We start from the raw sequence: 27,019 nt of genomic DNA on the forward strand, positions 1-27,019 counted from the left end.
CCAGCATTTTGGGAGGCTGAGGTGGGAGGACTGTTTGAGGCCAGGAGTTTGTGACAAGCCTGGGCAACATAGTGAGACCCCCATCTCTACAAAAAATAAAAGAAAAATCAGCCAGGTATGGTGGCTCATGCCTGTAGTCCCAGCTACTCAAGAGGCTGAGGCGAGAGGATCACTTAAGCTCAGGAAATCGAGACTGTAGTGAGCTGAGATTGCACCACTGCACTCCAGCCTGAGCAAGAGTGAGATACTGTTAAGAGAGAAAGAAAGAATGGAGGGAGGGAGGGAAGGAGGAAGGAGCGAGAGGAGGAGCGAGGAGCGAAGGAAGAAGGAAGGAAGGAAGGAAGGAAGGGAAGGAAGGAAGGAAAAGAACCTGGGTTGCTGGGATGGGGTACAGTTGATCTGTTTCCTCTTAAGGGGAATTGTTGGCAAACCTCTCTTGCTGAGGCTCTTTCTTCCGGGCCAATGTGAGAACGTGGCCATGTCAGGCTGTGACAAAATCACAAATACCTGGAAGGTGGAGGACATCTCGGAAGAAGGGTAGAAAAACGTATGTGCCTGTCACCATAACAATCTGCACCCCATGACTTGCCTTTGAATTGGCCCTTTAAGAAAACTTCCTACATCTCCTCCTTGGTGGGAAAGGAGGTGAAGGTTGAGGAGGACTGGGTAGGAGGGAGAATGGAGACTGAGGGTCAGGCTCCAGGGCAGCAGAAACCAAGAGCAGATGGTAACCAACGGATTCCTGCTACATCCCTGCTTCCTTCACATACTCTTAATATGTTGCAAAACACATTGCTATTACCCTCCCCCCTTGTTTCATGTTATAAAATACAAACAAATGACAGGGAAGATTGGTTGGCTCGCAGCCACCCACTGCTCAGAACTGTAAGGACTGCCGTTTTCTCCCTGCCATGAGACGGTGACTGTAGGGGCGCATCTTCATTTCCACAAAGGGGATAGAGAACTCGTGGCCTTTCCAATGGTACCAGTTGATGCCCTGGGTGTGAGAAAGATAAGCGTGTTAGGTCATCTCCCACCATGGAACACCCCACTTCATAAAAAGGATAATTATGGAAACAGGGAATCCACAATGTGGGGTTAGCTATTTTCAGCTAACTTCGAGGCCAAGTTCCCAATAAAGTGAAAGGGGCAGAGTCTCTTTCCAGCTTTCTCCTTAAATGTGCTGCTGGCGTGGGTCTTTCCAGGGAGCATGTTGCAGGTCATTCCTTATTGCCAGCTTTGTTTTTGGCTTCCAGCAGTGGCATGCACCAGTAGATGGTTGTGAAATCCCAACAGGGTGGAAGCATTTGGAAGAGAATAACTGTGTTTGACTGCTCACTCCTAATGGGAGACTTAGGCAGTTTCTACCTAGGATGACAAACCCTTTTGGTTTGCCCAGAACTGAGGGGTTTCCCTGATGTGGGCTGTTTCAGTGTTAACACTTAGAAAGTCTAGTTGGTCCTGCTGGTCTCCCTGTCACCCAGCCCAGTCTATAAATTTGTGGTCTCTGATAGCGAAAGATTGTCCAGTTCAGACTGGTATTTTCAATCTCTATCTTCCTGGGACCGTTTTTAGGGTCAAGTTGAGCCTGTGAAGCTGTCCTCATAACTGATAAGCTTTCTTCATGGGATCTTCTGGATAAGGGATTGAAATGGAACTTGACTGGTTATCAAGGGCTTCTCTGGGTGAGTTCCGGCTCCTGGGTCCTTTCCTTTCCTTCCTCTGGCTTCTACTCTGTCCTGATCTTATCTCATTGTCTGTATTATTTTTCTCAAGACTCCAAATATTTCTTTTTAAAGGGAAATGAAGGACTCGCATGTGCCTTTAAAACATAAAGCTAAAGGAGCACGGGTTCTACAGCTCGGGCTTATTCACAGCAGAGGTGGAGCATCACTTACCTGACTGTGCCTGGACTCCCCGTACTTCCCATTGAGGTTGGTCCGGTGGCAGTTCTTATACCACCATGCTCCCTTGTATGACATGGCACAGTTGGTCACTGCAACATCATTGTCTCTATCCTCTGTGGAGAAAGGGCGTCCTTGATGATAGCTGAGGGAGTCCCCTGCAAAAAAGATACATTCATGAGACTCTCCCATTTATTACTGCTTTATCAGGATTTTCTGGACATTTGACCCACTTCCAGCAAACCTGGCTTCCACTTATGGAGCCTTCCACTTACCTTTTCATTTCCACCCAGTTTTTCAGCATGGCTCTACTGAACTCTTAATTCACCTTACCCCCAGGGCCAACCCCTTTCATGCTACAATCTCCAACCAACTTCCTAATCCCTTTGACCACTTTTGCTGAGAACTTTCTCCACTTAGCCCCATCTCATTGCCCACCCCGCCCCCAACCCTCAGCTGTTTCCTCCAGGCCTGCACTGGGACACGGGCCACTCATGGTTCCTCCTGTCTTCAGAGGAGATGGCAATGAGCCAGGCAGACTTGGGCCATTCTGGGTCACCACCATGCAGCTTCAGCCTGGCTTCTCCCTGCCTCACCAGGCCTGCTCAGATGACACCCAAGAACCCACATTCTGAACTTGAGGCCACATGGGAAGAGGGACATCAGCAAATTAGAGTTCCCAATCATAAGAAATAGGATGATGAAAAAACCATAACCATGTCAAAGGAGAAGTGCTTGGGACATCTGGGCTGTATCTTGGGGAAGAGCGGACTTCAAGAGGGACACATGGCCTATGATCACTGTCACCAAATATTTGATGGGCTATTGAGAAAAAAAATTAAATAAATTCTGTCGGGAAGTACGAGGATTAGTAGGTGAAGATGACATTTTTGCAGCCAACAGACACATGAAAAAATGCTCTTCATCACTGGGCATCAGAGAAATGCAAATCAAAACCACAATGAGATACCATCTCACACCAGTTAGAATGGCGATCATTAAAAGTCAGGAAACAACAGGTGCTGGAGAGGATGTGGAGAAATAGGAATACTTTTACACTGTTGGTGGAACTGTAAACTAGTGCAACCATTGTGGAAGACAGTATGGTGATTCCTCAAGGATCTAGAAATAGAAATACCATTTGACCCAGACATCTCATTACTGGGTATATACCCACAGGACTGTAAATCATGATGCTATAAAGACACATGGACACGTGTGTTTACTGCGGCACTATTCACAATAGCAAAAACTTGGAACCAACCCAAATGTCCAGCAGTGATAGACTGAATTAAGAAAATGTGGCACATATACAACATGGAATATTATGCAGCCATAAAAAAGGATGAGTTCATGTCCTTTGTAGGGACACGGATGAAGCTGGAAACCACCATTCTGAGCAAACTATTGCAAGGAGAGAAAACCAAACATCACATGTTCTCACTCATAGGTGGGGAATGAGCAATGAGAACACTTGGACACAGGGTGGGGAACATCACACAATGGGGCCTGTCATGGGGTGGTGGGAGCGGGGAGGGATAGCATTAGGAGATATAACTAATGTAAATGACGAGCTAATGGGGACAGCACACCAACATGGCACATGTATACATATGTAACAAACCTGCACGTTGTGCACATGTACCCTAGAACTTAAAGTATAATAATAAAAAAAGAGGTATATTTAGGCTAAATATACAAGGAGAAATTCCCTAAATATTAGAGGTGTTCACAAGTGGAATAGACTGCTTAAAGAGGTGGTGAGATTTCTATTCTGAGGGGCAAACAGAGGCTGCGTATTCTCTTTTGGGGATATTGTGCAGGGGGCTCAGGTAAATTGTGTATTTAAGGTGAGGGATCAGAGTGTAATTAAATTATAATAATTGATAAGACTTTTAGCAGGGTCAGGATTTGTGGCTAGGGATGTTGTGGAGGGGCCCATGCTATTTATTGAATGAAAGAGTCTTGGGTGCTTTTGAGCTTGCTTTAAGCGAGGAGAGACCTATTCTGATTCTGTGGCTTCTGAGTCTAGGCTCACAGTGGCCACTCAATGCCTCCAATGCTTCCCACCACAACTTAACTCTCAAGAGGTTGATCTTTATTTTGTAGGGAAGGCTGACGCCCTCACTGGGGAGGCCCTAACTCAACATGTCATGATCTTTATCCCATCTTCTTTGTCTTCCCCTTCCAGTCTCCAGGGACTCAGATTTTATGCCCATCTAGAGTTAACCCCACCATCTACAACTCCCTCTTTCCCATCTCTTCCAGATCCTGGAAAAGTTAAAACATATTGCTTACTTTTTCCTTTTTCTTTTATTTATTTTTATTTTTAATTTATTTTTTGTGTGTGAGATAGAGTCTCGTTCTGTCACCCAGGTTGGAGTGCAGTGGCACAATCTTGGCTCACTGCAATCTCTGCCTCCCAGGTTCAAGCGATTCTCTTGCCTCAGCCTCCTGAGTAGCTGTGATTACAGGTGTACGGCACTACACCTAGCTAATTTTTGTATTTTTAGTAGAGACGGGGTTTCACCATGTTGGCCAGGATGGTCTCGATCTCTTGACCTCATGATCTGCCCACTTCGGCCTCCCAAAGTGCTAGGATTACAGGCGTGACCCCGGCCCTTTTTCTTCTATCTTTTTTTTTTTTTAAATTTTCACCTCCTCTCACCCTAAGTCACATTCATATCTTTTGTCTTAAAAATTATTAGATTAATCTTACTCCTTAATGATTATTTCTTTCACCATCAGTTCCTTGATTATGCGGTCTCCACCCACATCCTATCTTCTCACTCCCTGCCCCTCCCTCTGTCATCTAGAATTTGTCCTCATTATTCCCCTGGAGCAGTTCTCTCCAGCTTCCACTCTGAGGTTGCCTTCCACTGTGGCAGACATGCTCCCAATGTTGGTCTTTACATCCTCCCAAAGCCTGGCTCCCCTTCCCATTTCTGCCTCATATAGCCACCTCATATGTTTAACACTGTTCAGATTTATAATATCTTTTTCTTAATTCGCAACGTTAGTCAAGACTCCTACTGTCTCCCATTAGGACCAATGCAGCAGCCGCCAGCCGCTTTATGTTCTTCGCTTGGACTTACTTTATCCTGTTCATAGCTGTCACAGGGATCTTCCTAAACCCCACTTCTATTTTTCTTCTTGGGACCTACAATGGCCCTCCATTGCTACCATGTGAAGACTGAATTCTTCTGCCCCTTGATTTTCCAGCTTCTGTATCTGGCTCTACCTGCCTCACCAATCTTCTCTATTCCTCCTGAATTTACACTTTGCCCTGCTCTGCCAGTCCCTTCACAGCCTCCCCTCCTCCACAGCATCTGCACCTTCTGTAACTTCCAGGGTTTGTTTTCCTTACTATGGGAATCCCAGTTGAATGTAGCTGCCTTTATGATGCCACCCTCCACCACCCAGACTCCCCTTCCACGAACACCCCTTAAACTAGAAATGAGAGGCCAGGCACGGTGGCTCATGCCTATAATCCCAGCACTTTGGGAGGCCGAGGTGGGTGGATCACCTCAGGACAGGAGTTCGAGACCAGCCTGGCCAGCATGGCAAAACCCCATCTCTACTAAAAACACAAAAATTAGCTGGGCGTGGTGGTGTGTGCCTGTAATCCCAGCTACTTGGGAGGCTGAAGCAGGAGAATTGCTTGAACCTGGGAGGCAGAGGTTGCAGTGAGCCAAGATCAAGCCACTGCACACCAGCCTGGGTGAAAGAGTGAGACTGTCTCAAAAACACAAAAACAAAAACAAAAAAACTAGAACTGAGTACCACTGATTGCGTGATGAGTTACTTCCTATTTCTTTTTAAAACTAGACATTTAGTTTTTGTAAAGGCCATGTTTTATGCTTCTATTGAGTCCCCACAACTTGCACAATAAACTTTTAGGAGCTGCTCAGCAACCTCTGATTGATAACTTAGTTTGGAATTTTCAGTTCTGATCCAAGCAGCATCCTAGAAACTTGAATGTTTGCAGCCTTGGGAAATGAGGAACAGGAGAAAAGGCTGAACTTGGATCGGAGGCCCTGGAGACGGGTTGATTCAGAAGGCCAGCAAAAATGAGAAACTACTAAAGATAAGGTACAGGAGAATTGGGCGATATTAAATGCCAGAAGAGAGGGGATGGGCTCTTCCTCCCCAGAAACCTTCTGATCTAGAAAGAACAACCATTGTGTGATGTTGCCTAGGGATGATGGCAGCCTAACGAAGCCCAACTTTTCAACTTTTGAAGAAGATGAACTGAATATTTGAGGTGAGAGATGAGACCCTAATTAGCTGATGATGAACAGCCAAACTGTTGGCAGGATCTCCCCCTGAGACATGACAGTAGCATGCAGTCCACCTGTTCTGGCCTCCATAGGCCCCAAAGCAAGACAGAGCTGGAACAGAGGGAGCAAGGGCCAGGCCCAAGAAAGGCAAATGAAAGCACAGGGGGATGAAGAGGAGGGAGGGAGGGGGTGCTGTAGGGAAGTTGGAAGGCTGGCTTCTTTTCCTATAGGGGAAATCAGAATGGCTTTTCTATAGGCACAATTGTAATCTTNCACATGTACCCTAGAACTTAAAGTATAATAATAAAAAAAGAGGTATATTTAGGCTAAATATACAAGGAGAAATTCCCTAAATATTAGAGGTGTTCACAAGTGGAATAGACTGCTTAAAGAGGTGGTGAGATTTCTATTCTGAGGGGCAAACAGAGGCTGCGTATTCTCTTTTGGGGATATTGTGCAGGGGCTCAGGTAAATTGTGTATTTAAGGTGAGGGATCAGAGTGTAATTAAATTATAATAATTGATAAGACTTTTAGCAGGGTCAGGATTTGTGGCTAGGGATGTTGTGGAGGGGCCCATGCTATTTATTGAATGAAAGAGTCTTGGGTGCTTTTGAGCTTGCTTTAAGCGAGGAGAGACCTATTCTGATTCTGTGGCTTCTGAGTCTAGGCTCACAGTGGCCACTCAATGCCTCCAATGCTTCCCACCACAACTTAACTCTCAAGAGGTTGATCTTTATTTTGTAGGGAAGGCTGACGCCCTCACTGGGGAGGCCCTAACTCAACATGTCATGATCTTTATCCCATCTTCTTTGTCTTCCCCTTCCAGTCTCCAGGGACTCAGATTTTATGCCCATCTAGAGTTAACCCCACCATCTACAACTCCCTCTTTCCCATCTCTTCCAGATCCTGGAAAAGTTAAAACATATTGCTTACTTTTCCTTTTCTTTTATTTATTTTATTTTAATTTATTTTTTGTGTGTGAGATAGAGTCTCGTTCTGTCACCCAGGTTGGAGTGCAGTGGCACAATCTTGGCTCACTGCAATCTCTGCCTCCCAGGTTCAAGCGATTCTCTTGCCTCAGCCTCCTGAGTAGCTGTGATTACAGGTGTACGGCACTACACCTAGCTAATTTTGTATTTTAGTAGAGACGGGGTTTCACCATGTTGGCCAGGATGGTCTCGATCTCTTGACCTCATGATCTGCCCACTTCGGCCTCCCAAAGTGCTAGGATTACAGGCGTGACCCCGGCCCTTTTCTTCTATCTTTTTTTTTTTTTAAATTTTCACCTCCTCTCACCCTAAGTCACATTCATATCTTTTGTCTTAAAATTATTAGATTAATCTTACTCCTTAATGATTATTTCTTTCACCATCAGTTCCTTGATTATGCGGTCTCCACCCACATCCTATCTTCTCACTCCCTGCCCCTCCCTCTGTCATCTAGAATTTGTCCTCATTATTCCCCTGGAGCAGTTCTCTCCAGCTTCCACTCTGAGGTTGCCTTCCACTGTGGCAGACATGCTCCCAATGTTGGTCTTTACATCCTCCCAAAGCCTGGCTCCCCTTCCCATTTCTGCCTCATATAGCCACCTCATATGTTTAACACTGTTCAGATTTATAATATCTTTTCTTAATTCGCAACGTTAGTCAAGACTCCTACTGTCTCCCATTAGGACCAATGCAGCAGCCGCCAGCCGCTTTATGTTCTTCGCTTGGACTTACTTTATCCTGTTCATAGCTGTCACAGGGATCTTCCTAAACCCCACTTCTATTTTCTTCTTGGGACCTACAATGGCCCTCCATTGCTACCATGTGAAGACTGAATTCTTCTGCCCCTTGATTTTCCAGCTTCTGTATCTGGCTCTACCTGCCTCACCAATCTTCTCTATTCCTCCTGAATTTACACTTTGCCCTGCTCTGCCAGTCCCTTCACAGCCTCCCCTCCTCCACAGCATCTGCACCTTCTGTAACTTCCAGGGTTTGTTTTCCTTACTATGGGAATCCCAGTTGAATGTAGCTGCCTTTATGATGCCACCCTCCACCACCCAGACTCCCCTTCCACGAACACCCCTTAAACTAGAAATGAGAGGCCAGGCACGGTGGCTCATGCCTATAATCCCAGCACTTTGGGAGGCCGAGGTGGGTGGATCACCTCAGGACAGGAGTTCGAGACCAGCCTGGCCAGCATGGCAAAACCCCATCTCTACTAAAACACAAAATTAGCTGGGCGTGGTGGTGTGTGCCTGTAATCCCAGCTACTTGGGAGGCTGAAGCAGGAGAATTGCTTGAACCTGGGAGGCAGAGGTTGCAGTGAGCCAAGATCAAGCCACTGCACACCAGCCTGGGTGAAAGAGTGAGACTGTCTCAAAACACAAAACAAAACAAAAAAACTAGAACTGAGTACCACTGATTGCGTGATGAGTTACTTCCTATTTCTTTTAAAACTAGACATTTAGTTTTGTAAAGGCCATGTTTTATGCTTCTATTGAGTCCCCACAACTTGCACAATAAACTTTTAGGAGCTGCTCAGCAACCTCTGATTGATAACTTAGTTTGGAATTTTCAGTTCTGATCCAAGCAGCATCCTAGAAACTTGAATGTTTGCAGCCTTGGGAAATGAGGAACAGGAGAAAAGGCTGAACTTGGATCGGAGGCCCTGGAGACGGGTTGATTCAGAAGGCCAGCAAAATGAGAAACTACTAAAGATAAGGTACAGGAGAATTGGGCGATATTAAATGCCAGAAGAGAGGGGATGGGCTCTTCCTCCCCAGAAACCTTCTGATCTAGAAAGAACAACCATTGTGTGATGTTGCCTAGGGATGATGGCAGCCTAACGAAGCCCAACTTTTCAACTTTTGAAGAAGATGAACTGAATATTTGAGGTGAGAGATGAGACCCTAATTAGCTGATGATGAACAGCCAAACTGTTGGCAGGATCTCCCCTGAGACATGACAGTAGCATGCAGTCCACCTGTTCTGGCCTCCATAGGCCCCAAAGCAAGACAGAGCTGGAACAGAGGGAGCAAGGGCCAGGCCCAAGAAAGGCAAATGAAAGCACAGGGGATGAAGAGGAGGGAGGGAGGGGTGCTGTAGGGAAGTTGGAAGGCTGGCTTCTTTTCCTATAGGGGAAATCAGAATGGCTTTTCTATAGGCACAATTGTAATCTTAGAAGTGAATAACATCAGGTGATTTTTTAAATGATTTAGTTTGGCATCTTGTTTAATATGCTCCATTTCAATGGCTGTTTTATGCCCAAAGTGTGTCAAATTGGGCCTTTTGTTGGGGGCACTTCAGGCTGATGTCATTGCTGTTGGAAATGATCTCAGACGTGAGCATAAGAAAGGAAAGCATGTCTTCTCTTTGGAGTATCTGGCTAAAAAGAGAAATAATTGAACAGATGCAGTAACTAGAAGGACAACACCCTAATTCTCTTCTTAATTTCAAGAGTCATAAAAATGTTGCTAAAATTACACACCAGCATTTAACCCTAAAATTGGTGTTAATGAAAGGGCCAATAATTCCAAGTATCAAACATTAGAATATTTAGAAAATCACGTTTTATGAAATGTGTTATGATAGAACACAGGAAACAGATTGGCAAAGCCCAAGAAGCAGACTGGATGTTATGTTCTGAAAAAACTACTAATGCAACCAAGCTTGATGAGATGGTTGTTCTGCTTGGTAGAAATAATGTAAAAATCTACACAGAAAACCTGACCATCTATGTGGTTCTTGCGGAGGAATGAAAAGGGACATGGCCAATGAGGAACAGGTAAGTGACATCATTTGCTCCTTGACCAGGTGTTAGCATGACCGCTGATGGCCAGGGCAGAGTGTTGGGGGCATCTCAGAGAGGGGCGACTTCTGTATGATTTGCACTAATTCAAAGATAGTTTTCCTGGATGTCGTTGCATGGGAGATTTCTACCCAGACAGTGGATGATTCTGCTCTCACTGCATAAGAGCCCATAGTGACTAATCTAAACAAGCAAAACAATCCTTCTTCGTCTTCACACTGCATCTTTTTTAAACTTTAAAAGCACATTCACTCTACTGGTCTCATTTTTTTTCTGACTACTCAGTGAAGTAGGGCAGGCATCCTTATTACAATTTTCCAGATGGTGAAACTGAAGTCCTGCAAAGTTGCTTTTAGGTGAGTGGCCAGGGAGAGCTGGGACCACTGCCAGTGGTTCTGAGTGGCATGGCCCTTCTCCCTGGCCAGCAGTGAATGCAGGAACTCTGTGGGTGCTGCTGCTTCCTGAGGCAGCTTAGGCCTAGAATCTGGGGGCTCTTGTCCCATGCCCACTGCCCGTGGGGTCTGCTCAGGAGCCATAGGTACCCGCAGTGCCGTTGTAGCTTCCTATGCGGAGTTTGTACAGGTTTCTGTTGTCCTCGACAGAGAACCTGTCGTAGGAGGCGAAGGCGGCCTCCTGGCCATCCCGCATATCCACGCGCAGCTCATAGCGGCCCTGGGATGTAATCCTGTGTATGTTGTCCAGCCCTGTGGAGAAGAGCAGAAAATACACTGAGACTAGCCCCCAGCAGCTTTGGAAAATGGGAGGGAAATGCGTCTGTGGCCTCAAAACATGTTACAGGGAAGAGGAGGGGACTCCAGATTGCTTTTGCTCTTGGCGCTTCACAGGTTGCTATCAAATGGACCCTGCCAGTCTCTGAATTTCTTCCTGCAAAGAGGACAGTCCAGGTCTGCCGATGGGTTTCCAAAACAGGAAACTCAAGGGTTCTAATACCTCCTCTTGACCCAGTAACTGACAAGCCCTGAGCCTCAGGATTCCTGGCCCCAACCCCTCTCACCTCTTCTGCCAAACCATGGTACTAGAAGAAAATTACAAGAGGTATTACATGGATGTGAGTCCTTGGGCATGAGTGATCAAAAACATGAGGTGAAAACATTGATTAGAGGAGTTCAGAGCATCTAGAACATCTTAACATCTCCTAGTAGCATGCACGAAGGGCTCTGTCGACCTTTCCTTACACTGCCTCTCCTGCCCCCAGCCTAGGCTTCCTGGGGCTCCATAGCCAGGTCACAGAATATTATTCTCTGCCTCCTGACTCCAGTCCCTTTCTCTCTAATCTGCCCGCTACATTTGCACTGCTACCTTTCCACTGGCCTTTTCAGCCAGTTACCCTCATTCATCTGCTTCCTCCTTTGCCTCTAAGCTTCCTAGGCCTTGGTCTAATAGATTCCTGTAAGGTGCAAACCTTTGTAAGTCCCTGAGTTAGGCAGAGTCCAGACCCCCCTTGGTGATATGGTGATATATATTTTCTTTCTTTCTTTTCTTTCCTTTTTTTTTTTTTTGAGACAGAATCTCACTCTGTCACCAGGCTGGAGTGCAGTGACACAATCTTGGCTCACTGCAAGCTCCATCTCCCAGGTTCACACCATTCTCCTGCCTCAACCTCCCAAGTAGCTGGGACTACAGGTGCCCACCACCACGCTCGGCTCATTTTTTGTATTTTTAGTAAAGATGAGGTTTCACTGTGTTAGCCAGGATGGTCTTGATCTCCTGACCTCGTGATCCGCCCACCTCGGCCTCTCAAAGTGCTGGGATTACAGGCGTGAGCCACCGCGCCTGGCAGATATTTTCTTATTTACATTTTCTTGCCTGCTTGTCATGATCAGCCATGCCCTGGGACTCTCCAATTTTGATCTACCTGCCCAAACTTTGAACCATTCATCTTATGTTGCTGGTAATTTCTCTGAGTCCTAAGTTTTATCTGCTTACTGAACTAGAGTCCCCTTGCTTTGCTGTGATATCTGATATCTATTTGAGTATGCCATGATTTAGAATCAAACAATTGCAGAGACTGAAGGGAATTTAGTGGTTACTCAGGCCAGTCTCTTTGTTTTGCAGAAGAAGAAGCTGAAGTCCAAGAGAGGTGAGATGATTGGCTGAAGGCCATACAGGTCTTTTGGCTTTCCTGTCCCATTTGAGACTTAGAGTTTTATCTTGATTACAAGTCAAGGGCTATTTGACTGCTGTTTGCTGTTGGCTGAGTTGCTAACCCACAACTCACCGTAGACTTGTGCTTGTGCAGATGTAGTAGATGCTGATGGTGCCTTGCTGTGATGCCTTTAATTGGCAGATAGATCCATCCCCCAAGCTGCTACAAGTGTTGGCTGTTAGCAACTTGCAGCTGCCTTCTTCTTGGAAAATTGCCCTTGACCAAATGGGAGTCACTTCATCCTGGAAGCTAAGCTCTTTCCCCCATGCCATGGAGCAGACCTCCATCAATGACTGATGTGGAGGGGTACAAAAGCTTGGCCTCCTTGCCTAAGTGGTGACCAGCTCTGAGGAGCAATTCATGCTCCCAAGTTTCCCTAGGGATCACACTGAAGGGAGTCTCCAGCCAAAACCACATTTTTGTAGTTTTCTCTGCCCTGTTTTGGTTCCCCCATTCCCTTCTCCCTGGTGAACTCCCCCAGTAAGTCACTTGAACAAGAATTCCTGTTTCGATCTCTGTTTCTAGAAAACCCCATATAGGACATAAACTATGGGTCATAGTGTTATCCCCAACCTGAGTATTGCTCCCAAACTACACTGCACCAGGCCTAGCCTCTTCAAGAGCCCTCCCTGTCTCCCTCTTACCTACATCATCAAGTGAAGACTTCTGTTTCCGATTTTTAAGTTCCCTACTTGCCTCTATTCAACCCACTCACCTCATTGTTTTCTTTCCCTCACTTGCACCTTTCCTCTCAGTGAATGGGTTTCCTCCCTGGCCTCGGTTTGCAGTTGTCAGAAGAATTCCTGCCTTCCCTCCTTTTCATCATTTTCCTCCCTTCATTCCTCTGACTGATTTATCCCTCAGTGCCTTCTCTAGGAATCTGGTCTCTTCCGTCTTTGAATATCTGTGGCCTTCTTTTCAGTGGTTCATAGGTTAGGACAGTGTTTCCCAGTGTGGATGGCATCTCTGATGACATGAGATATATAAGGCACTAAATAGCCTTCAATAATCAGAAGAAAGGTATTTCCAGATTTAATCTGAGTCTTTTGTAATAGATCAAGGAGATACCTTAACCCTGATCCTAACCTTCACTCACAATCTCAGTTTGGTTCTAGTATTTTAGTGGTTTGTTTAGCATGAAAAGCATGAAACACTTCCTAATCTCCATTTTTAACACCATCACCACTGCCAGCAACAACAGGCTTGGAGTCCCTGTATTTAACTGTCACTTAATACTATTAATATAGTTTTCTCTTAATTGCATTTATTTTTGAGGCTTTTTTATTTATGACACATGATAACTAGCTTTCTATTTTGGCAATGCTATAACATTTCTTTTAAAATATATTTAATTAAAGAGTAATCTATAGAAATTTTAAGTGCATGATAGTTTATGTATTTCAGAAAATATGACACAAATTGTGAAAGTGGTATACAGCTGCTCAGCTTTGGGAAATGTGAGTCCTGTCCTGTCTGCTTATGGATGTATTGATTCATGGGTATTACACTTGTCTCCTAAGTTGCTTGCTGATGCTTTGAAGGTAAGAATATTTTTCAATTTGTTTGACTTTTATGTCAATGTTTTTGTGTGGCATTTACCTTATATTTTTATTGTCTGTATCAGCAAACACAAATCTGTGGATTTAAAATGCATTCAATTAATTCTGATCATTGATTGACTTATTGATTATCTACATTTTAGGTACCTACTATCTCCCAGGCACTGTCATAGGTATATAGGTAATGGGGTTAGAAGATAAATAAGAGGTGGTCCCAGGCCTCAATAAAGCGCACATAGCAGAGACAGATGGGAAGTAAAATGGACACTATGATCTGTGCCAGACAAGAAGGAGTGGCCACTTCTCCCACAGGCAATGGGGGAGAAAACTGGTGAGGACCGGCTCTGTGGAGGAGAAGGTGCTTAGCTGTGTCTCTGAATATACACAGATGGCACTCATCACACAAGGCATGTGGGGAAAGGAGGACGGTTGGCTTGGAGTGCTCCCGGCAGAGGAAGCATCGGTAGTTGTGCATATGTGGAGTTTGGTGTTGGAGAGGAGTGAGGGGAAGAGCAGGTGAGGTACTTAGGGTGTAGAGGAGGCTTCAGAGGCAGGTGAGAGAGGGCCTGTACTTTGGCTAAGGCATTGGGCCTTCTCCTGGTGGTAATGTGGAGTCACTGAAAAGTTTTACAAAGGGGATTAGCTGTCACTCATATTTGGGGTGTGAGGAAGACCATTCTAGTGGTCAAGAACCCACCTTTGCAAAGATCATGACAGTGAGAGAAGTCTAGCATGGCTGACTCCTTCTTGGTTCTGGCCTCACTGGCTGGCTGCCCTCCTCACTCATTTCTGGGCATAGGCCAAGCTAACCATGGGAGGAATTCAGTTTATAGTTTAATTTTAAAGCAAGGATGATAATAGTCCCTCCCTAAAACTGCTCCCCTCCTTTTTCAGGGACTGAAACTACCTTTGTAAGACTAATGAAAGGCCAAGAGATTAGGATTACGGGAGGGACCTGAGTTCTGCTAAACTGTAGGCATAGTTTCTATAATCCCTTACTGCTCAGGGTCATATGGCCAGAGATTTGTGACTTTTCCAGTTGCTCCTATAGATAACAGCACTATTGCAGACTGGTCTTTTGAGATGTTTTTCAGACTTTTGCATTCAGGCAACCAAGTGACCCCACCTGGACCAGTGACACATGACTCAACTGGGCCTGCCTCCCCCAACTAAATGCAGACTCAGTGCATGAGGAACATTTTCCACAATCCTATGATTTCATTCCCAACCAGTTGGCAGTACCCATTCCCTAGCCCCCTGCCCACCAAATTATCCATAAAAACCCTAGCTTCTGAGTTTTTGGAGAGATTGATTTGTGTAATAACTCCAGTCCTTCCACTTGGTGGCCTTGTGTTAATTAAACTCTTTCTTTACTGCAATAATGCTGTCTCAGAGAATTGGGTTTATCTGTGCAAAAGGCAAGAAGAACCTGTTGGGTGATTATAGCCATGTGGGCAATGGGGTAGTCCTAGAAGCAGAGAGGCCGTTAAGAAGCTTGTTATCTAGGCATCCAGGAGAAGATGGTGAGAGGAGATAGTGGCAGGGAAGACAGAGAGGAGACCACAAATATGGAACTTGATAATTAATCTTTTCCTCTACCTCCCTTTTTCCATCATTATGAAAATCTAACTAAGAGGGGGACACAGGTCATAATAAATGGGTCACCTTCCAGAACTTGGCACCACCACCATCTGCCTGGCTTGGATGTGTGTTTACCATCTCACGCCAGTTTGGTTCTTGATCTATATTTCCTGCCAGTGTCAGACCTCTAGGAAATTGTCAGTCACCTCTAATGCCACTTTCATTTTTTTCCCTTTTCCTTCCCAGGTCAGGTAATAACATTCCCCAAGGAACTAAGTGGAGTGGCTGGCCTCATTTCTCCCCTGACCTGTAGGCTGGCTGGCTGGTTGCCTTGCTTCTGGGAAATGGCCAGGCAGTCTGTTGCTCCCTGTGCCCCTCCCCCACCAGGCAGCTCATTCCCTTTGTAGTAGCCTCATGTCAAAACCCATCAGAACAAGAGACTATTAATGAGGATGGGAAGAGACAGAGAAAAGAGGAAAACACCACAGTAAGATAAAAACAGATCAATAGTGAAGCTAAACAGAGCAAGAGGTTCTGAAAGCAATTCAGGAGCTGTCAGTTTCTCAACAAACACAGGGTTTCTGATAATCTCAGATGGACACAAAAAGGAGAGAGATGGACAAAAAGCCAGAGAAGCACGTCAAGGGAAAGCAATAAGGAGGCTTTACCTAGCCAGAACTCATCCTCCAGGTTCCCGAAGCCAACACGGTAATCAGCCCATTTCCGGAAAAAATCAGTTTGGCCATTCTGCCGCCTCTGAAATACCTATGAAGGAAAGAAAAAAAAAAAAAAAACCCAAGGAGATGCTAGGGAAAATAAACTGTGATAAGTAAAATTGATATAACTGGGTTTTATATCTGCAATGACAAAGATGTCCAAAGAAGGAACATTTCAGAGCAGAGCTCAGTATTTACACAGCAATTTTTGTAGGAGATGCTCAGAACACTTCTCTTGAAGTGTAGAGGCCCCTGATGAATAGGCTCCAGTGCGATGTTGACACTAATTTGCACCCCTGCAATGTAGAAAGGACTCGGGATACATATCAAGCCCTAAATATCAGGGGAAATAGGCTTGGCTCTCAAATGAATCTTTTGCACTACAGAGTGCAGTAGAAAGCATTTCTCACCAAAAGAATAGGACCTACTTCAAATCAGCTAGTAACTGTCATCGGTCTATTGCAGGCAAAGCAATATTGCATATCATTCACTTTCTGAGCTGTTTAAGTGCTTATTTTATTTAACCTCCAATATATCAACCTTGGCTTCAATTTCCAATTATGCTTTAAGAAGGAGGCACAAATACGTCAGAAACATAAAAGAAAATGTCTCCCAAGAGTAGCTGTTATGAGCACATCACCATTCAAAACCTACCCGTTTTGTACCAGGAAACATCCAGCACTGTTAGCAGAGTGAGAGAGGGAATCCAAAGAAGGGTGGAGGGGCTGGTTTTCCATCCTAAAGCGATTTGGCTAATATTGGGCTGCTTTAGGGCCAGGCGGTGGGAACTCCCGGCTGCCCCGACAGGCTTACATTAAGGAGGCTGCCCTTATTTTCCCTCACTCTGTATTGCCCTATCAGGCATCGGAGGAGGGTGGTGACAGGAAACAGTGTCTCTCTTTTCCTGACCACTGGTGCTCCCTGACGGTTGTGACGGCTCTGGGGAAGAACCAAGGAGACCCCGGGAAGAATGGGGAAGGGGAGTCAGCTATCCATGTTTGGGCCCTCATCTGCTTTCCCATACGCAATCCTCAATTGGAGGCTTCTGATCATCTCTCTGTGGCAGTAATCACCTCTTCATACAGAAATACTTTTCTTCCACTGCCTTTTTGTTTGTTTTTGTTTTGCTTTTTGAGTCTTACTCACTCTGTCACCCAGGCTACAATACAGTGGCATGGTCTTGTCTCATTACAACCTCCACCTCCCGGGTTCACGTGATTCCCCTGTCTCAGCCTCCCGAGTAGCTGGGACTACAGGCATGCGCCACTATGCCCAGCTAATTTTTGTATTTTTAGTAGAGATACAGGGTTTTGCCATGTTGGCCAGACTGGTCTCGAACTCCTGGCCTCAAGTCATCCACCCTCCTCGGCTTCCCAAAGTGCTGGGATTACAGGAATGAGCCACTCTGCCCAGTACCTCCACTACTTTATTATAGATGCATTTCTCAGCAGGCAAGATCCTTGGGCCCAACAGAGCTGCTACTGCCTTTCCCCAGCACCCTCCTGCTTAACTGTCCTTTCTTCCTCCTCCTTCTGTAAGGACAGGTATAGTTATTCCTTTCCCTGCCTGGCCAGACAGATGATTGAACTGCTGAACGAGGGCCCTGAGGGCAATGAGGAGCCCCAAGGTGGACATATGGGGCATGATAACAGGATGGCCAGAAGGATGGTGAAGTTGGCTTGGCAGGTGCTGAGCTAGGTAGACTAGAACACCGAGGATGCTTCCTTGCAAGGAGAGCAGCCGCCTGTACTTACAATCCAGCCGCCCCCGTCGGTGGTCATATCACAGTACACTTGTAACTTCTGGCTCAGCTCCCCATTGAGGAAGATGGGGTAAACCCCACTCAAAGTGTCTCCATTCATCAAATGCTGGGCACAGTCTTGAGGATGAGGGAACACCCGGCCCCCTGCAAGGAAAATAGACAATGTCCAGAAAGGATTCTTTCTCTCACTTTGCATAAGAGCTCCTTGGATCATAGAAGGTCTTAGCAGGCCTCCTGGTACATCATCAACAGCTGCAAGAAATCCTCAGTGGAGCTCAAGGTGTGAATGTGGGGACTTGGCATCCTCTTGGATTTCCCTTCCTCAACTGTTGTTAGACTTATCAGACAACATACAGTTTCATGGGATCTGAGGACTAAAGGGCTGAGTTTATGGTCTAGCTCCACCAGTTACCTATTTATTGGACTTTAAGTAAACCAATTGGGCATCAGTTTTCCTATCAGTAAAATGAGGATAATAAAAATCTCCCCCTTGAAGGGCAAAGATGTGTTAATGCAGCTAGTGATTGGTTACTCAGGCAATGATTACAGATGCATGGGCCAAAATAAATCACTGCAGTCTCCACCTTTCAAAAGGATGAGAGGCATCTGAGCAAAGCTTTCTATCATCTTTACAGTAGCCATTAAGGAATGCCCAAACAAGCTCGGCATTAGCAAGAAGATGAATTATCTATTCCTTGTACAAAATAATCTCCTGACTGGACTAAACAATCAAGTGGCCATGCTTTACAGTTCAGTTTAAGTTTAAGGAGAGGGCAGGGGAAGTAAATTGCAGCTCATCTTTCAGAGAGAACAGCCCAATTTGTAGAACAATATCTAATTAGCTGAAAGAGGAGTTTAAATCCTGTGTCTTGAAGAGCTTAGCTTCAGGGCAAATTTTAATGCTGACCAGGAAAGCGAACCAGCAGAAAGCCCGCGGGAGGAGCTTTTCTGGACTGCAGGAGCTGCTAGAGCAAGCTAAAGGCAGAGCTTGTTGTGTGGGAAAGGGTGGTTTGGGTGCTCTGTAAATAGAATGATCTTCTGGGTTAACGAAGGGCATGCTGCGATTGATCTAGTTCTGCATCCTTGAAATGTTGCAGTCAAGAAGAGAGGCGGGGGAGGGACAGCACGTGTCAGTCACTGCAGTGTCCCCTAGTGGCAGAACCGGTGCACTACAGGTGAGACATAGGGCCCGCTGATGAGTCAGAGTAAGTGACAGCCCAACGCCACCCACGGATGGCAACATAGCAAACTCACTGAAAGCCCTGATCATCTCAGACCCCATTATAGATCACCAGTGAAGCCTCCTATGTCAGGAAGAGGTGGTTGGAGTCGGTTTATGGAAGGCCCCCCGGAGATGTGTTAACTGGTCCCCACCCCCCCACACCAGGACTGCCCTTCAACTTGCTGCCACCGCCCTCCCCACCCTGCCCCTGTGGAGGGCGCACCCACCTACCATAGTTTAGAACAAAGGCATTGCCTACTGCAGGCATGGTTATACCAGGGAATGACAATATATTTCTATAAAACCTGTCCTTTACCAAGTGTTTTTATTTCCATTTAATTCTTGCAAGAAACTTGAGAGGAACGCAGATTGGTATAGATATACTTATTTTACAGAGAAGGAAACTGCACTTAGAAAGATTACATGACTCAGATTGCTGGAACTCACATTTTCAGATGGGTTAAGTGCTCTTTGCACCCTACTAAAGCAGGAAATATAGTGTATGATAGAATTTACTGAAGATAGAAATCTATGCATACAGCAAAGTATTAATTAATACCTGCATTTATCATACAAGCAAAAAGACCCCAAAGATTAAAGATCTCAAAAATTTCTATGTTCAGATCAAATATCCATACCCTCTCAAACTGATTTCTTCAATAGCTGCAGAAAAGCTAACTGTCATCTGCAGCATGTCCTAGAACTCTTCACAGTTCCCGATGCCACCTACCCCTAGAGGCTACAGTTACATTTCAGGAGACAGGTGTGAGCTGTCTCTGTCCCCTCTCCCTGCTGCTTTGGGAGCACTGCTATTATCTCCTGGCTTCCTGGTCATTCTTGACCTGGACTCTGGAACATCCAGCCTGTCTGCCTTTCTTTCTCCTCTTTCCTCTCACTGATTTTCTCATTTTGGAAGATCAGCAATTAATGCCCTTGGTCTTTAGCTTATTCCTAAGGTATGCACTAATAGTCCTTTTTCCTGAAGAAAGGTTCTTCATTCAATAAACTCAGCTTCCTGAAGGAGCCAGAACCCCAAATTTCTTTCCAATATCAATGTCTCCCCAACAAAACATCTCCCCACAAATCTCAAAATGACAGTCTCATACAAATACACATGTAAATCCAAACATCAGAATGGGGAAAGAAATGATCTCACGCAGCCTTCTTCATATTGATGATGTAGGTTGATTTAATATTTATATTAGAGATACTTTGTAAAGGCTCAAACATATTAGTTGCTTTAAAGCGAGACTTACAAATACAGTAAACTGAGATGACTTGGAGAAGGGGAGTTTTGAATACCTGAATGGCTATCATAAAAGAGTGATTCATTTTTTAAAGTTAGAAAATAAGAATAAAATTATCTGAAGAAAAAAGTGTTTTCTAAGGGGCGCCAAAACACTGGATGGGATAAAATCCCAGATTATACCCTGGGAGAGGAAGGACCATGCTTTCTTCCTTCCAGCCCGGCAGTGATCTTGTTGGTTGGGAGGGAGGCTCCCCAGATGTGCATGAGGCAATGATGCATGGTTGCTGGGTGCGCTTGCCTTCCCTTTGACAAATTGCAAGGCCATTTGGTTGTTTATAGATTCCATTTGCTGTGATTTAGTCTGTGGCATTAATGTAAAGACAAGAAGCATTTTGCTCACACAGACTATCAGGAGCAGCAACCTGGGATTTTCGCATCTTCGGAACTTGGAGAAGACACCACATTTACAGCAAAACCATTCCTTTTCAACCCGCTCCAGCCTGCAACTCTAATCCTTGTCCAAAATATTATTCCTTTTTTGCAGACAAGAGAAGGCAGAGGTTCACTAATAGTTCTCAGACTGGGACCTTATTAAAATTCAGATTCCTGGTTTCCATAGCAGATTCACTGAATCAGAATATCAGGGGGTGGTGCAGGGAATCAGTGTTTTACTGAAGCTTCTCAGACAAGTCTGAAGACCAGCTGGATTTGAACCCACTCTTTGTCTGGCACATTTTCCTCTTCTCTAGAGGCCAAGAGGTGGAACTGGCAAACTGAGCAGTGCCTCAGAGGAGCCCTGTGGTCTGTGTTCTCTGCCCAGATCCCTGTGGCTGGGTGGATACATACTATAGATTGTATCTCTGTCTCTCTCTCCCCCACTCGCCCCCTTTCCTCCTCTTTCCCTTTCCCAGTAGGTATGTCTTGAGTGGGCTGGTTCCAAGAATTAGATTGAGTGTGATAGGAAGGAGAGGGGATAAGAGATTGTATTTAGCCTTGAGTCTAAGCTTTGTGTTCTAGTTTTTATTGTTTTGTTCTGCTTTGGGGGTCATTGGACTTTGGCTTAGCTAATAATAAAGAGCACACTGGTTCCTGCTCTGCTGTATTCAGTGTGAATGTACTGGGGCTTCATACATTTTAGGAGACTGTCAGGGCAAATTTCAGGCATTCCTAGCTCTCTGGACATCACACCGTTTAATATTATCAGAAACTTGCCTCTAACCCCAACATACATCAGCTCAGTAATTTTCCCAAAGCAAAATCTTAAGACCAAGAGCAAAACTGGAAGGTTTTCTTCCTTGTGGTGCAATAATTGGAGCCTAGACTGATGCAGAAACTTTTAATTTTTATTTTTTTTTTAGCACAGGCTGCGGTGATTACTAAGTTAAGAGAAAAGCCACAAGAAGTGCTTGGTACACTGAAACGTCTCATGGTTAAGTGTTTCTAGATGTAATTGTGAGATCAACAGGACCATGGTGTTCACCAGAAGAATTGCTCAGAAATTGGTTTGTCCTGGGCAGTGGAGGCTGAATGCTGAGTGGAGTTGAGCAAGCTACATGACACGCAGTGCAGTTGGGGGACCACCGCTGCTGGGACAGACTTCCTCTGTCCTGGCCCTGCCCCTTACTTGTTTTGGATTCTTGGGTGTTCCTTTAAAATGATCAGCTTTAATGGCCCTGGCAAGTGTCTGTCCACTTTTCTGACCTCAGCATCAGGTCTGAAGCCACAATGTCAGCATTTGTCTCTGAAAACAGCCTCAGCAGGTTTCTCTGTAAGCACAGAACACAGTGTTGCTCCATAGAAGTGCAGGCAGCCACCTCTGGCTATCAGCACTTAGATTTGTTTTTCCCAGAAGCTTGTTTGTGGTTGACTCTGCCTTGTTAGAATCAATGGCCCACATCTGCAGAGTAGCTGACTAGACTGTCGGGGCAGCCTGAGTCTGCCGACAGGGCAAGGTTACCTGCTCAGCCCACATGGGGTGAGCCACTTGGCCTCCTCACAGCGTCTCCCAGTGTATTTACCTGTTTACACTCTTACCAATTCAACAAATATATAACAGAGTGTCTGTTGGGGTTCTAAATACTGGGCTAAAAGATGGGAATGTAAAGAAGGAAAAGACACAGTCACAACCTTTCAGGCTGCTCATGCTGTGGTGGGAGAAACAAATATAACCTTGAGCTCTAAATGCTCTGGGAAAGAGATAAACATTGCGGGCTGCCAAAACTTGGATGTGGGTGTGCAATGATGCCTGGCTGGCAAGGACGGGGTGAGCAGTGGGGGCCTGGGATAGGACAGGGGGTGACAACTGCTAATCAGAAAGTGACCTTAGGAACTGACCTAGATGCTGGCCACAAATTGGTGGAGAAGGGTGTTCCAGGCCTGTGCAAAAGTATGGCCCCTTTGGGAAGTTGAAGGTTTAGCAGGAGACAGAGCAAGAATCGGGTAGGATGGAAGAGAGAGAGCCCTGGGGAGGTAAGCAGGGATTGGATCATGTCATTTATGGAGGCAATTGGAGGAAGAGTCTTTTGGTGGACTTTAAGCTCAACTTGTTAGAAAGAACGTTCTCACTGCAGTGTGGAGAATGAATTAGATGGGGGTGAGCCTGGAGGCAGGACCCCATTCAGGATATAGTAGTGGGAACCCAGGAGGAGAGTGACAATAACCTTTAAGGAAGTAATAGAGTAAGTGGATAATTAACTGAACAAGGCAGCTTTGATGTGTTCACACTAAACAGAGCTCTGGAAGAAGGTCCTCAGGTTCTGCAGACCACCTGCCTTCTGCCCAAGGGCAAGTGCAACAGACATCCAAATCTTCCCTTCACAAGTCAGCTAAAAGCATCCTAGTACTAGAGGAATGTTCTGACATCATTTGTCTTATTATTCTGTGGATCCACTTATATCAGAAGATCCAATTTCATGGCAGATTAGGTTGGTCACAGACTGGCAGTTGCCAGCCCGGCCCCTCTCTGTGGCTCTTGCTTCAACATGGCAAGGGAGGGCTGGGTCCTGATGACACTTCCTACTGATTTCCCTGATGCCATTCTGGTCACACCTGCATTCATTCTCCACACTTTAGCCAGAGTGACCTTTTTATAATGTGAATGTGATCTGATTTCATCTTATGTCTTACTTGCCAAAAACCCTTCTTTATTGCAATTAGAATAAAATCCATAATCCCTACCATGGCCTACAAAGCTCTGTACACTCCATCTTTGTCCTGCACTCCTTCCCACTTTCACTCTTCTTCAGCCTCATTGGCTTTTTTTTTTTTTTTGAAGTCCTTGTCCTTTATTGGGCAAGGGGCGAGAGAAGTGGACAGACCGGTTGGACATAGTAGATGGGTGTGTGAGGACAAAATGCTACCAGAAAGCCAGCCAATCCACACTCCCCTGAAATGGATGCTAATGCCCTTCAAACCCTGGGCATTGGTTTCATACACAGCCTCTTCCAGAGATAAAAGAAGGGGTTCTTGTACAGCTTCTTGTTACCCCCAACCATGGAGGCAAGTTCTGAGTTCCGGTTTTACTAGGACACTAACTCTAGTCATAAAGATCTCTGGAGTGATCACACATGGTAGAATGGCAGGGTGAATATTTCAAAAGGATGAGTAGAACAGGAGTCTTGCCCAAGCCCTGTTATGTCAGTGTCTGTGTGTGGCCTCCCAGCCTAACCAGAAATTGACAGAGAGGCACGTATATGTTGAAAAGANTGTGGACACCTTTCAACACTGCTTTCTTGGCCTTTAAAGCCTTTGCTTTGGCTTCGGCTTTAGGAGGGGCAGGAGCTTCCTTCTTCGCTTTCGGCGCCATCTTGTGAAAAAAACGGCTTTCTTTTAACAGATGGAAAAGACCAAACGTACTCCTCCCTCAGGCTGTAGTAATTACTCCTCCCTAGGCCTGGAATGCTCTTCTTTGTGGATTCACTCTCATTATTCAAGTCTTGCCTCACATGTCTCAGTTAAAGAGACGCCTGTCCTGACCACCGTAGTTGAGACCAGGGTCTGGGATCGGTGGAGGAAGTGGCAAGTGATAATCAGGAAAGACTTCCTACTATAGGTGCTGTCCTAGAAGTCAGTTCTTTACACTGTCCCTATTCCATTACTCTGTTTATTTATTTACTCAGTTTTTGGTCAATTCCCATTGCCTCATCCCCTTGAATGTAAGTTCCATGAGAGTCTAATCATCTGGCTCTTACCTTATTCATCACTGAGCACTTAGAACAGTGTCTAACCTAAAGTAGGTGCTCAATCAGTGTTCGTTAAATGTATGATGCCATGTGAGCACTATATCCTATCCCTCCCCTATGGTTACGAAAAGGAAAATTAAAATTAGATTTTCTGAAAACATTTGGGACAACACAATTTAAAATAGGCCAGAGCAGCTTCTGTATATAATAATATGTAAGGTCCTGCTGTAACATTCACGATGTCACCTTCGACCTGTGGTGTTACTGGAAGGCAGGCCTCGAGTGCCAGATGTCCAGGTTTTTGGCGTTTTTGAACAAAGAATTGGGCAAGACACACAAACAAAGTAACACAGGAATGAAACACAGGAATGAAGCAGAGAAGGCAGGGATTTATTAAAGCAAGAAAGCACTCCACAAGGTGAGAGTGCACCTGGGCAAGCAGCTCAAGGGCTTGGTTACAAAATTTCCTGGGTGTTAAGTACTCCTTTTGAGATCTCTATCAGCTACCCCTTATCTGAATGAAGGTTTTGGTCTGTGGCTAAAGGCTGGGGTGAATTGAATGCAGATGAAGGGATGACTGGTGCTTAGGGTGGCCAATCTAGGACACTTTCCCTTTCCATCTGAGATGTGGTGGATGGGGGAGGGTTGTAGGGTGAGCAGGCTTTGAACCTTTGTTACTAGGCATGGGGAGATGGGTTTTTTTATTTTGGTTTAATTTTAGGAAGTTGATGTTAATTGACCTTAGGGTACCTGCCTTCATACTCAGGTGTTTTCCTTTTGATCCAGCTTTGAGAAATCAGCATGAATTGGTCTTACACTCCCTGCCTCTAGACCCTATTCTCCTGCCTCAATAGTAGGTTGTATTATTGCTTGGCAAGCTTCACTGCCTCCCTGTAGGGGACCACATGTCCCTGTCCTATTGAATAGTACAAACAATTCTATGGAAATCAATTCAGTAACTTAGATGACGTGGACTAATTTCTTGAAAATCACCACATCCCCAAAGTTGTGGAAGATAAAATGAAAAGATAACCTGAATAGTATGAAACTATTTTTAAAAATAGAATTTGTGCGTAAAATCTCTAGAAAAAGAATTTCCAGGCCTAGGTAGCTTCACTCTGAATTCTACCAAGAATTTAAAGAATAAATATCATCAATTTTATACACTCTTTTCCAGGAAACAGAACAAGAGGGAACATTGCACAACTCATTCATCGCAGCAGCATTAGTTTGATAAAAACAAACAAACAAAAGAAACAAAACAAACAAACAAACAAACCAACAAGACCAGCCTGGCCAACATGGTGAAACACTGTCTCTACTAAAAATACAAAAAATTAGCTGGGCATAGTGACAGGTGCCTGTGATCCCAGCTATTCGGGAGGCTGAGGCAGGAGAATCTCTTGAACCCTGGAGACAGAGGTTGCAGTGAGCCAAGATCGTGCCACTGCACTCCAGCCCCAGTGACAGAGTGAGACTGTCAAAAAACAAAAAACAAACAAAAAACCACAAAAAACAAAGAAACCAAACCAAAACAAAACAAAACCCCACAAAACCAAACAACACCAAATAAAGGGAGAGGAAGGCTTGGAAGAAAGTTTTGAAAAAGTCTGTTTTGTTTGTCTTTCATATTGCCATGGAGTAATCACTGTCTACCCTTCACATGTCTGTGGCCTTTTTCTAATACCTGCACTACCAGGCGGAGGAGCTGATAACCCCAAAGGAACATGAGCTCACAGAATATCCATTCACTGAAGAATAAGACTACTGTGAAAGAAAGACCACAACCATTATGAGATTGATCATCTGGTATAGAATTATTAGAACAGAATTTAAATTAAGCACAATAACTTTATTTAAGGAGGTAAGTAAATTAACAATATGAAACAGGATTTTAAAAAATCGAATAAATAAAAATTAATATATTAACAGTTTAAAGTAAGAATACAGCAGATAGGGTGAATAAGGGATTTGAATAAACTAAAAAGTAAGCAAGTGAATTGGAAGTTCTGGTTAAGGAACTCTTTGAGAACATAAAAAGTAAGAATAAAGAGAAAGAAAACGTTAAAAAAGCTAAGGCAGGGCGGAGCAAGATGGCCAAATAGGAACAGCTCCAGTCTCCAACTCCCAGCACGAGCGACACAGAAGACCGGTGATTTCTGCATTTTCAACTGAGGTACTGGGGTCATCTCACTAGGGAGTGCCGGACAATCGGTGCTGGTCAGCTGCTGCAGCCCGACCAGTGAGAGCTGAAGCAGGGCGAGGCATCGCCTCACCTGGGAAGCGCAAGGGGAAGGGAATCCCTTTTCCTAGCCAGGGGAACTGAGACACACAACACCTGGAAAATCGGGTAATTCCCACCCCAATTCTGCGCTTTAAGCAAACGGGCACACCAGGAGATTATACCCACACCTGGCCGGGAGGGTCCAACGGCCATGGAGCCTCCCTCATTGCTAGCACAGCAGTCTGCGATCTAAATGAAACGGCAGCAGCGAGGCTGGGGGAGGGGTGCCCGCCATTGCTGAGGCTTAAGTAGGTAAACAAAGCCGCTGGGAAGCTCGAACTGGGTGGAGCTCACAGCAGCTCAAGGAAACCTGCCTGT

The 27,019-nt window shown here is 45.1% G+C and overlaps 1 protein-coding gene across 3 annotated transcripts in view; it reads right to left on the reverse strand.

The window, feature by feature from the left end:
* Positions 1–757: 757 nt before the first annotated feature.
* TNR (tenascin R) overlaps positions 758–27,019 on the reverse strand; it is a 93,067-nt gene continuing 66,805 nt past the window's right edge. For all 3 annotated transcript variants that reach the window (XM_017866966.1, XM_017866967.1, XM_017866965.1), the window contains 5 exons: positions 17,758–17,909; positions 15,956–16,052; positions 10,523–10,684; positions 1,899–2,062; positions 758–997 (listed from right to left, as the gene is read on the reverse strand). In XM_017866966.1, the coding sequence (XP_017722455.1) occupies positions 878–997; positions 1,899–2,062; positions 10,523–10,684; positions 15,956–16,052; positions 17,758–17,909 (695 nt within the window). In that variant the 3' untranslated portion in view covers positions 758–877. The remainder of the gene's footprint in view (positions 998–1,898; positions 2,063–10,522; positions 10,685–15,955; positions 16,053–17,757; positions 17,910–27,019) is intronic.

This window comes from Rhinopithecus bieti, unplaced genomic scaffold (genome assembly GCF_001698545.2).
Source record: "Rhinopithecus bieti isolate Rb0 unplaced genomic scaffold, ASM169854v2 scaffold_1853, whole genome shotgun sequence".
NCBI lineage: Eukaryota > Metazoa > Chordata > Mammalia > Primates > Cercopithecidae > Rhinopithecus > Rhinopithecus bieti.